Below are 12638 nucleotides of genomic sequence, written 5' to 3'. Positions count from 1 at the left end.
AGTAATCTGTAAAGTAACTAAGTTACTTTTTAAAGGAGTAATCAGTAATCAGATTACTTTTTCAAAGTAACTGTGGCAACACTGAGGTGCAGACCACATATCCCAAGATTCTGAGATCAAACTTGGCGTCGTCAAACTACACCTTTGTTTTGAATAGGCGCCCTCTAGCAGACGAAAAAATATGTGCAGCTTTAATTTAAATTGAGCAAGGATGCATTATATATATATTAGGGCTGGGACAAAAAATACGTTGACGCAAAATATGCACGTCGATTCGTCAGACTCAAAATAAAGATGGTGGCGCCGGAGAGTAGTAGCAACCATAGATATACATAATAAAGTATATTATGTAATTAAGTATATTATTTATTATGTATATCTATGGTAGCAACACGAGTGGCTCCTCAGACTTTCAGAAGTGCAAGGCTTGCGGGTTGGCGCGCGGCGCGCACGGAGCACAGGTGGCATGCACGCGTTTTGTTGTCACTGCTACATAAACAAATTTCTGCACACAGGAAGACAGATGTTTAAATTAAGTTACGGTACCGACATCCAGTTATGGTGTCCCGCCTTTGTTTTACTGTCTATTAAAGTCTGCCGTGTTTAAGTTACGGTGTAGCCTGTGTACTGTCATACATGTTTTCATAATGCAGAATATTCACTCAGCGCGCTGTCAGGCAGTTTGGGGCTGCCCACTGCACGAGTGTGTGCACTCGAATGCCGTGACAATCAGTAGTAACAGTTCGCAATTATATCCATATATCCTACCTTTTCTTGTAAACCCGATAAAATCCATGGCAATGAACGTCATCGGGGATGTTTAATCCACAAGCATTCTGAGAATTATTCCTACTTGTCGTTCACATCAATCTAAAAGTTGTCCTTTTAGGCTATAGGCGATTTTCATTCAAAGATGTAAAAGTAATTAAGCTATGTAGCCTATTGTATCATTTTTTTTACTAGATAAAAACATTAAAAACATATTGCAATAAATAATTACTCTGTTTAGCCTATGAATGGGCAATCCGATCCAGTCAGCGCTGTCATTAGAGTGTGATAGCCAAACTTAACCCTTGATTGACCAGCGGCACTATTTGCTATTTATCTTATTTTTATATTATATTATATATTTTTATTTTTATTTTTTTATTTATCTCCAATCCCATGCATTTTTACATGATTTGTTATTTGTTCTATTTTTTATATCTTTGCATTATATATGCAAATGTTTACTCATTAGAAATAATCTTATCTAGTTCATATAATTCAGTGTCACCTATCAACCTGTAAGTTTTGCTGCAAACCAATGAAGATACTCTTTACAAGACGTATTGTGTCTTTAATAATAATAAGATGGCTATAATTAATTGTAAATCATCCAAAATAAATGCCATGATCATTAGATTTCATACAGGTGTTACTATATTGATTTTGTAAATGGTGATCAGCAACCAAATATTGATAATATGGAAGTTACTGCCTTTGCCTTGGCATGACTCCACATTTTTTGCAGACAATACAAAGGCAGAGTGCCGTAACTTCAAAATAGTGTGTGTGTGTGTGTGTGTGTGTGTGTGTGTGTGTGTGTGTGTGTGTGTGTGTGTGTGTGTGTGTGTGTGTGTGTGTGTGTGTGTGTGTGTGTGTGTGTGTGTGTGTGTGTGTGTGTGTGTGTGTGTGTGTGTGTGACCTGGTAATCCCTACGTTATGGGGACAAAATGTCCCCACAAAGATGGCAATATCCTTGTCCAAATTCTTGTCCTTGTGGGGACATTTTTAGGTCCCCATGAGGAAAACATCTTATAAATCACACAGAAGGAGTTTTTTTGAGAAAGTAAAAATGCAGAATGTTTCCTGTGATGAGTAGGTTTAGGGGCAGGGGCAGTGTAGGGGGATAGGATGTACAGTTTGTACAGTATGAAATCCATTACGCCTATGGAAAGTCCCCATAAAACATGGAAACACGACATGTGTGTGTGTGTGTGTGTGTGTGTGTGTGTGTGTGTGCGTGCACTTTGTTATGATTTTATTGAATGCATTGTTCTTGTAGAGTCTTTTACTTTGGATTTTTAAGAGCAATAAACATATTGCAATGTTAAGGAATTAGTTTTTTTCATTCAGATAATTAAATCAACATGTATAAATTGCTATTAGGCAATTAATGGGAAGATAATCGATAATCGAATCGAATCGTAACCGAATCGGACAGGAAAAATTAATCGGTAGATTAATCGATGCATCGAAAAAAATAATCGCTAGATTAATCGTTTAAAAAATAATCGTTTATCCCAGCCCTAATATATATATATATACTAAAGCCTTTCAGTCTTTCTATTAATCAAATAATCCAGATTAATTTTATTATAGTACCTATTTTCAACAAATTTTTTTTAACTGGTTTCAACATTTATTAATAATAATAAATGTTTCTCGAATACTAAATCAGCATATTAAAATGTTATGGGATCATGTGACACTGAAGAGTAATGATGCTGAAAATTATACTTTAAAATGTAAGAATATTCCACAATATTACAGTTTTTACTGTATTTTTGATTAAATAAATCCAGCATTAACATTAAAAAAGTCTTACAGAGTCCAAATATTTGAATGGTACTATAGCCTGGATATTACTATAGCTTTGCGAAAAAAATTCACTAAGCTTTTTGCAACTTGTGTATATCTCATTTAGGGTTTTACAGGCTCAACCTGCGAGTACGACGCTCATGCTTGTGGGAGCCTCCACTGCAAAAATGCCGGTACATGTGTTTCTGGTCACAAGAGCCCCAAATGTCTGTGCACCCCTGCCTTCACTGGTCCTGAGTGCCAATACCCCACTGATGGTCACTGCACCACCAATCCCTGCTACAACGGCGGCACGTGCGAGTACATCTCAGAGGCCCCATACTACCAATGCGTCTGTCCTACTGGCTTCAATGGCCTCTTCTGCCACATCTTGGACTACAGCTTCCCAGGTGGCTCTGGTCGAGACATCACACCTGCTCCAGGAGTGACGACGAGCTGCGAGATAGCGGAGTGCGAAAACAAGAAAGGCAACAAGATCTGTGACAGCACATGTAATAATCATGCCTGCGACTGGGATGGAGGGGACTGCTCACTGAACTTCAATGACCCGTGGAAGAACTGTTCAGCTGCGCTGCAGTGCTGGCGCTATTTTAATAACGGGAAGTGTGATGAACAATGTCACAACGCTGGATGCCTCTATGATGGATTTGACTGCCAAAGACTGGAGGGCCAGTGCAAGTGAGTGCTATCTGAGAATTTGCCGTTAACTATTTTTACACAAGTTTCAGTGTAAGATATGGAAACCCGTTTCCGAGTTAAAGCGACTTTTATCTCAATATTCTGACTTTTTTTCTCTCACAATTGCGAGTTATAAAGTCAGAATTCTGAGATATAAAAACTTAAGTGCGTGATATAAAGTAAGAATTCTGACTGAGAAATTAAATCAGAATTCTGACTTTATATCACGCAATTGCGAGTTTATATCTCAGAATTCGGACTTTATAACTCGCAATTGTGGGATTTCCAGGATTTTAAATTTCCGAGCCCGGAGCCCTCCCCGGACAGCACGCCAAATATGCATAATCTTTACTCTATTTAATTGATGCAAATTTCTATTAAATATTTTTTCTTCATGAATGATTTTTAAAATCCAGTCTTAGCCAGTGTTTTAAAAAAAATGTTATTTAAAATTCTAAAAATTGTCCTTTATGATAAAATAATGTTGGAGCCAATAACCTCCCAAGCATTGGTTGGTTTGACTTTGGTTTGAGTCCCGGTTCGGGGTCCTTTTTTTTTTAAATCTCTGTTTTCCAGCTTGAGTGCCATTTCTAAACTCCTCTCTCCTCTCTCATAGTCCACTCTACGACCAGTATTGCAAAGACCACTATGCAGATGGCCACTGTGACCAGGGCTGCAATAATGCAGAGTGCGAATGGGACGGGCTAGACTGTGCCAACAATATACCCGAGAAGTTAGCTGCTGGACTCCTGGTTGTGGTGGTCCACATTATGCCCGACCAGCTCCGAAACAACTCCTTTGGATTTCTGCGGGAACTCAGCAGAGTGCTCCACACCAACGTCGTTTTCCGGCGCGACAGAAATGGAGAGGAAATGATCTACCCGTATTATGGCAACGAGCAGGAGCTGAGGAAACACAACATCAAACGATCACTAGATGGCTGGAACGATGTTTCTAGCAACGTCATGAGCTCAGTAAAAAGCAGTATTTACAATATAGTAGTGGAAGGAGGGAGAAAACGTAGAGAACTGGACGAGATGCAGATCAAAGGGTGCGTATGTTACAACTGAGTCCTCATCTTCTTTAAAAGTACATTTGAATAAAACTCATGCTTTTGATTTCCATCAGATCGGTGGTATACTTGGAGATAGACAACCGCCAGTGCTACCAGCAAACCTCAGAGTGCTTCCAAAATGCCAACGATGTGGCAGCTTTCCTCGGAGCCCTGGCTTCCAGCGGCAATCTGAATATGCCTTACGTCATCGAGGCCGTCACAAGTGAGTGTTTGGCACGAGTATTGTCGTGTGCCTCACGTCTTCCCATAATGCCCTTAATCAAGACTAGGCCTCCCATCTTACTGCATGTATTCAGTAGCAACCCCCCTCCCCAACCTTTAACCCCACCGCCTCCTACCGCGGATTATAGGGATCACTTTGAAGTTTGTGCGTTTCTTCCTTATAACAATGAAGCAAATGTTCTTTGTGCATTAGACAGACTAAACAATCAATGCGGCAGTCTGAGGGCAGATCCACTGGCTTCAGGCACCGAAAATAGCTAATTGATGCAAATCATGTCAACTCATTTGGCCCAACAAGGCATTCTTACATACATGCATATAATCCATACATGGTATGAATCTAAAATGATGGGGGGCTGCTGCTACCTTAACCGTGTTGAATGTACCAGGACTTAATGCATCTCCAAGGGTTTAGGTGAGAGGAGTTTATCATTTCAAAATCGTTAGTGGAGAGAGCTTGAAAAAAGAGAGGAGAAAAATTGATCGGGAGTGTGCTAGAAGTTGGGAGTCTTTGTTATCTCGAAAATCCTAATAAATCCTTCGTCTTTACAGCTTAAAGTGTGCGCGGTAATTTGAAGTTCATTAATCCCTCCCTTTTTTTCCCTTAAAGAAGAACGGGTAAAGTTGTCTCCTGGTACCCTGGGCTGAGAAAGGGGAGAGGAGGTGTTCTTTCTTTTCTCTTTTTTCTGTCCTCCTCCTTTTCTTATTTGCCAGCTCTTTCTTTTTGATGAGAAGCGGTTAGCAATTCTGATTACCACGAACGCGTGCCTCACCCTAGTTTGTCCGTCCATCTCCAGTAATTTGCGCCTCACCGTTGCGTGAGGAACATATTGTTGTCCCTTCTGCGGGTTTGACATGTCAACTGTGCTTCCTGTGGCAGGTAAGATTGATGGACCGTCGCCCATAGAGCTCTATCCGGTCTACGTGGTTCTGGCAGGACTGGCGCTGCTGGCCTTTGTCGCCGTGGGAATGGTCGCTTCCCGCAAACGCCGCCGTGAACATGGTCAGCTCTGGTTTCCGGAGGGCTTCAAGACCAGCGAGCCCAGCAAGAAGAAGAGGAGGGAGCCAGTCGGTGAAGACTCTGTTGGTCTGAGGTGAGTTCTCTGCGTCATCTTTTCAGATGTCAAGTTTGAAGTGATGAATTATGATGGAGGAAAACTTCTTAATTTGATGATTTATTGAGTTTAATTGAATTGACTATTTTTTGTAAGGAAGTTGAGGCTGATAGTCAGTGATGGCTTTAGCACAGTGTTAGAGCACAGTCTTTAAAGTAGTTTTGCTGAGATGTAGTAAAGTTATTTCAGCATGTTTAATGGGTTATTTTTCTGATAACAGGCCACTTAAGAACTGTTCAGACATTTCATTAATGGATGACAACCAGAATGAATGGGGAGAGGAGGAACCATCAGACATCAAACGCTTTAGGGTGAGCATAAAAGAAAACAGAATGCTTTTTCAAATCATCAAATTTACATAGAGGTGAATTAAAAAAAGTTCAAATGAATCTTACTTTTACAATTAATATTCTTGCTTTAATTAATACAATTAATTAAAGGATCTTTTTCAGTTTGTTAATGTCTCATTCTGCTCTTTTAGTCTGAGGAGCAGGCGATTCTTGATTTAGATGATCAGCCAGATCACCGGCAGTGGACGCAGCAGCACTTGGATGCAGCCGATCTGCGCATCCCATCCATCGCTCCCACACCACCTCAGGGCGAGATAGAGAGCGACTGCATGGACGTTAATGCCCGAGGACCAGGTTAGGCATTGTTGTATGATTTTTTTTTCTTCAAATAATCCCCCCCCCCCCCCCCCATCTAATACTGATTTAGTTTTTTATTGGGTATTGCTGATTTTAAAATAACAAGAGAATAGTAATTATAATGTGAATTTAATTAAAATTCATTATATATATATATATATATATATATATATATATATATATATATATATATATATATATATATATAAATTAGTTATTAAATTGTTCATTCAAATTTAAATACAATTTTTAAAGTGCTTTACTTTTATAAAATTATTTTTATAAAAAAAATATTATTATTATATTATGTATATCTATAATAATATACACACACGCACGCACGCACACACACACTCTGAGTACCAAAACAGAGTATCAAATCAGCATATTAGAAGGATTTCTGAAGGATCATGTGACTGAACAGAACAGAGCGTCACAGAAATAAATTATATTTTAAAGTATAATAAAATAGAAAACCGTTCATTTAAATTGTTATAATATTTAATATTATATAATATTACTGTTATTCTGTATTTGTGATGAAATAAATATAGGCTTGATGAGCATTGAAATATACTAGTTTCAAAAACATTAAAAATAGTAATGTTTCCAAACTTCCGACCGGTACTAATATATACATGTAAATACGCATATATATATATATATATATATATATATATATATATATATATATATATATATATATATATATATATATATATATATATATATATATATATATATATATGTGTGTGTATGCATATTTACATGTGTAATGTTGCCTCATTGATCAGATAATTTAGTAGCTAACTAGTACATTTTTGCAGATTTTTACCACCACATATCTATGCAGGGAAATCATTTTACATATTTAGCTAACACAGATATGGAGATTTTTTATGAGATTCTGTATAAAAGGCATTCTTTGCTTATAGATTACACCTGTTCCTCAGTTTGCACGTAGTGTGTGCGCTCTGTCGAGTGTTGGGTTGAGGAACTGAATTGAGCTCTAAGTAGGAGTTAATGCTCAAGGCCCTGTGGGAAAAGGAATCCACTTCAAAGGCTCTGACTGAAAGCTGTACACCCTGGGGACTGAGCACATTTTTACTAGTCTTAACGATTCATCCTGTGATATTCTGCTTACATGTGTTTTGTTAATTAAAACTATGAAATGATCTTCTCTTTCTATAAGCACCAATATACCCCTGACAACACGTTAAGATAGTCAAAGGCAACAATCTTTTAGTATCTCTTTGCGAGCTGTTTTTCCTTTTTTCCTCTTTGTGTGGATTGATGTTTTTAAATCGACTAAATCAGGCCTGATTTGGGAATAGCTATTCTTTTGAAGCTGAGAAGCCCCTGTCGAAGTCAGCAAAAGAAAGCAGCTTCTCAGAGGTGATAATACTCAGTTTTACCAGCGGTTGAAATTTCAAAGTGTGGCCCGCATCCCCGAGCTTTACCAAACCTCCACGCTTGATTACAATCCGTTATCGAAGCGATCTGGGGTGATTGAGAAAGGCAGCGCATCAAATCCAACTTCGATTTGTTTGTTTCTTTGCCGTTGCTTTGGTCCATCACTTTAAGGAAAACATTTCTTTAGATTGCCATTAGCCTCAAAAGAGTCTAAGCGTCCTACTCAAAGGAATGATTTTGGTCCTTTAATGGAGTTTCATTTGTCTCAGGGTTTTCTCTTTAAACTTTTCATGGGGGGAGTCTAAAAAGAAAAAAAATATAAAGAATCAGCTACTGTACATGAATAAATGTAAAGGTATCAGACCGTCACTCTCTTTTTCCTCTCTAGATGGCTTTACTCCTCTCATGATCGCATCCTGTAGTGGAGGAGGGCTAGAAACAGGGAACAGCGAGGAAGAGGAAGATGCTTCAGCAAACGTCATCAATGACTTCATCTACCAAGGTGCCAACCTTCACAACCAGACAGACCGCACGGGTGAGACGGCTCTACACTTAGCTGCCCGCTACGCCCGCTCAGATGCTGCCAAAAGGCTCCTAGAGGCCAGTGCAGATGCCAACATCCAGGACAATATGGGGCGGACTCCATTACATGCTGCTGTGGCTGCAGATGCACAAGGTGTCTTCCAGGTATGTGAACCAGGACTACATAAGGAAACACAGGATAAATTAAGGAGGTTTATTATTCTATATTTCCATCGACTGGTGACTATCTCGGTTTTCCTAAGCATGTTAACCTTTGTCCCTAATGCAGATTTTGATACGAAACCGTGCCACAGACTTAGATGCCCGCATGCATGATGGCACCACACCTCTGATACTGGCAGCAAGACTGGCAGTTGAAGGCATGGTGGAGGAACTCATCAACTGCCATGCTGATGTCAATGCCATTGATGATTTTGGTATGAATATTACATTGCCTCACTTAAATCATTCACTTGTATGTGGCATACACTACCAGTCAGAAGTTTGGAAATGCTTTTTATTTATGCTTCTTATCTTGAAAATCTTTACAGATTATCTAAAGGTTAATTTTAAAATGGCTGAAAAAAGTTTTTCTGGCAAAGACAATTTGTGGTAATGAATTTATAAATAAATGCACACTAAAATATTAATATACTAATAATATTAAATGTGCATTATTATTATTATTATCATTATTATTATTATTATTATTATTATTATTATTATTATTATTATTATTATTATTATTATTATTTTTATTATTATTATTATTATTATTATTTCTTAATGTATTAATCAGAAAATAGCCCAGGTAAAAAAGTGTACAGCAAAGGTGGCGGCACCTCACGAAGACATAGACATAAGATAAGATATACCATTTAAAACTATGAGTCATTAAAAAAAAATTATACATCCTTTTTGGCTGCATTAAATTGATCAAAAGTGACTGTAAAGTAATTTATAGTTCAAAACATTCAAATATTTCAAATTCATGAGTTCATGGGTCCATCATGGGTTCCACATTTTTTTTATTAAAGCATTACTGTTTTCAACATTGATATTAATAAGAAATGTTTATTGAGAACAAAATCAGCATATTAGAATGATTTCTGAAAGATCATCCGACACTGAAGACTGAAGAGGTGTAATGATGCAGAAAATAAATGACATGTTACACATGTTAAATAAATTTAAATAAAAAAGAAATTTGTATTAATATTTAACAATATTACTGTTTTTACTGATCAAATAAATGCATGGTTTTTGTTTTGTTTAATATTTTTGATGATTTTAATCAATTATTTTAATTAAAAAATTAAAATTAATTACTTTAGTTATCATCTTTTTCCACATTTAAGAATAATGGTTGAATCCAAACATTTGACTGTTAATGTATGTACAATGTATGCAAGATAAATGTCAGATTTATTACTATTGTATATTATTTTTCTCAGTGAATGTAACTGAGCACATGCTGAAGCAATTTCTATTTGTGCTACAGGTAAATCTGCTCTTCACTGGGCAGCAGCTGTGAACAATGTAGACGCGGCGATGGTGTTGCTTAAGAACGGAGCAAATAAAGATATGCAGAACAATAAGGTAAGCAGCACTTGCTTTTTTATTTTTAAATCACAAATAATGTTTTGTGTTAGTTTAGACATTCACATTACAGTACAAAACCATTGTGCTTTTGGCTTACCAATTATTTCCCCATGTTCAGGAGGAGACGCCTCTATTCTTGGCAGCAAGAGAAGGAAGTTATGAGACTGCTAAAGTTCTGCTCGAGCATTTTGCTAACCGAGAGATCACCGACCATATGGATCGGCTCCCGCGGGATATTGCTCAGGACAGAATGCATCACGACATCGTACGGCTCATCGACGAATACAACCTGGTCCGCAGCCCTCCCATGCACAGCGCCCCCCTCTGCACCACCCTCTCCCCACCTCTCTGCTCTCCCAATGCCTTCATGGGCAGCATGAAGCCATCCGTACAAAGTAAGAAGCCCCGCAAGCCCAGCGCAAAAGGCATTGGTTGCAAGGATGGCAAAGATATGAAAGTCAAGAAGAAGAAGGCACAGGATGGAAAGGGGAATTTGCTAGACAGTTCGGCCGTACTCTCGCCGGTGGATTCCTTGGAGTCGCCCCACGGGTACATATCTGATGTCGCCTCCCCGCCCCTAATGACATCACCCTTCCAGCAGTCGCCCTCCATGTCGCTTAATCACTTACAAGGCATCTCAGATACCCACATGGGCATCAACCATCTGGGCATGGGCAACAAGCAGGACCTGGCCCACATACAGTTCGATCCGTTACCCCCACGTCTCACCCATCTGCCAGTGGCCGGGTCTAACGGCTCAAACGTCATGAACGGCCAATGCGAATGGCTTGGACGGATGCACGGTAGTATGGGTCCGCAAAATCAATTCGGAGCCATGAGGAACGCCTCGGGTCAGGGCAGCCTTCACCAAGCCGGCCTGATAACGTCTCTCCACAATGGCCGCCCCACGCCCCTGTCACAGATGATGAACTATCAAAGCCTGCAGAACACGCACCTCACCACGCAGTCGCATCTTATGCAGCAGATGCAGCAGAACATGCAACAGAGACCGCAGCAGACGGGCGTCCAGCTGCAGCACCAGAGCTCGAATCCACCCATCAGCGTGAGCCAGAACTTCATCACCAGTGAGCTGGGTGGCCCGGAGCTCCAGCAGAGCGCAGGGAACAGCATGCCCATTCACACGATTTTGCCCCAGGATACCCAGTTGCTGAACCCGTCCTCTCTGGGCCCCAGCATGGCAGGCACGCAGTTCCTGACGCCACCTTCCCAGCACAGTTACTCAGCCGCCATGGAAGCCAACACTCCCAGCCACCAACTCCAAGTGCCTGACCACCCTTTCCTCACGCCGTCTCCAGGTTCACCGGACCAGTGGTCCAGCTCTTCACCCCATTCCAACATGTCTGACTGGTCAGAGGGCATTTCCAGTCCTCCCACCAGCATGCAGTCGCAAATCGGACACATACCAGAGCAATTCAAATAGAACAATAAATTAAAGGCACACTCCATAACTCTTACTGAGGGGTCATCAAAATGTCTCTTGTACTAACCTTTTTTTATTTTATTTATTGATATTTTGTTATTTATACTTTTTTTCACCATTTATTTTAAAATTTGGGCTAAAGAAATTATCTTGAAGAAGTAAAATTTTTATAATGCTTTTGATCGCATTACACTGTACTCAAATGTACACACTGGGTATTTATTGGTATTAAATATGCCTGTTTTTTTTGTTGGTTTTTTTCTTCATTTGGTCTAACTTTTTATTTTTTTAAACGGTTGATTTACCTATATTGTATAAATTTGTAAAAATGCAAAGTTCTTGTACGGACATTTTAGGGAGCACGATTTTATACAACAAACTTCAGTGTTAAAGTCGATATGTTGTCTGAAAAAAGCTGCTTTTCCGTTATTAGAAAATGAATGATTGATGTCGCGTTATGATGTCTGACTTTTGTTTCAGTTAGGTTCACATTTGTGTGCGTGTTACAGGTTTATACTACAAATAAGTAGTGGTTTTATAATTGAACATTTGTATAGTTCAAAGTGATTTTGCTCTTCCGTTCTCTTTCTTTCTCCCTTTCTTGTATATTAAATGCCTGCAAAAAGCAGATTTCTTAATGTCCACTGTGAATGTGGATGTGAAAGTGAGGATCTGAGCTACTTACAGGAAATACTTGATATTGACTTGTATGAAACAGGTGCCATTATCAAGTCCTCTGTATCTTTCCTCCAAATCTGTAGAACTGGTCACGTGGCCAAAAGTGTCTGGGGTTTTATGGAGGTGTTTCAAATTGAACTTCTCTTTACTGTACTTCCAGTTTTGTATCTTCGTTTGAGCCTATGGCTAATGTAAATAGATAAATTGTATGCGTTTGTCATGTAAACAGGATTTTGTTTCAGAAATCTTAAGTGTGCCATGGAAATTTGAAATATTTTAATGCTACGTAGTTTTCTATCATACGCAGAACGTATATTTTTTCTCTCAGTATCACTGGGGTAGAGACAAATATATTAAATGTATAGACACAAATGACTAGAGGATACGCCATATAAAATAACACAATTAGATGATTTATTACTAACTATTGAACACCAATAGTTTTTCCACAAAAACAAGTTAAAGGGTCCCCGTAGCGGGCTGTTGTCAGATATCCTCTTTAAGCCATCAGATTTGAACAGCACTGAGTATACAGTAGCCTACAATATCTGTAAATGTTACCTATCTCCAAACGTGTAGTTTACATGCGGAGTATTTTCTGTCAATTCTATTGTCTGTACAAGTTTCTTTGAAATAATAAAAGATACATATGTGTATTCGGA

At 38.8% G+C, this 12638-nt stretch overlaps 1 protein-coding gene across 1 annotated transcript in view; it reads left to right on the top strand.

Moving 5' to 3' along the window:
* notch1b (notch receptor 1b) overlaps positions 1 to 12638 on the top strand; it is a 55409-nt gene extending 42771 nt beyond the window's left edge. Inside the window, exons 25-34 of the mRNA XM_067438084.1 lie at positions 2690 to 3261; positions 3878 to 4312; positions 4390 to 4538; positions 5439 to 5652; positions 5894 to 5984; positions 6155 to 6317; positions 8122 to 8420; positions 8545 to 8692; positions 9757 to 9854; positions 9976 to 12638. Of these exons, the coding sequence (XP_067294185.1) occupies positions 2690 to 3261; positions 3878 to 4312; positions 4390 to 4538; positions 5439 to 5652; positions 5894 to 5984; positions 6155 to 6317; positions 8122 to 8420; positions 8545 to 8692; positions 9757 to 9854; positions 9976 to 11298 (3492 nt within the window). The 3' untranslated portion in view covers positions 11299 to 12638. The remainder of the gene's footprint in view (positions 1 to 2689; positions 3262 to 3877; positions 4313 to 4389; positions 4539 to 5438; positions 5653 to 5893; positions 5985 to 6154; positions 6318 to 8121; positions 8421 to 8544; positions 8693 to 9756; positions 9855 to 9975) is intronic.

This window comes from Pseudorasbora parva, chromosome 3 (genome assembly GCF_024679245.1).
Source record: "Pseudorasbora parva isolate DD20220531a chromosome 3, ASM2467924v1, whole genome shotgun sequence".
Classification (NCBI taxonomy): domain Eukaryota; kingdom Metazoa; phylum Chordata; class Actinopteri; order Cypriniformes; family Gobionidae; genus Pseudorasbora; species Pseudorasbora parva.
Note: the sequence above shows the minus strand (reverse complement) of the source record. Positions and strands in the feature narration are given on the sequence as shown.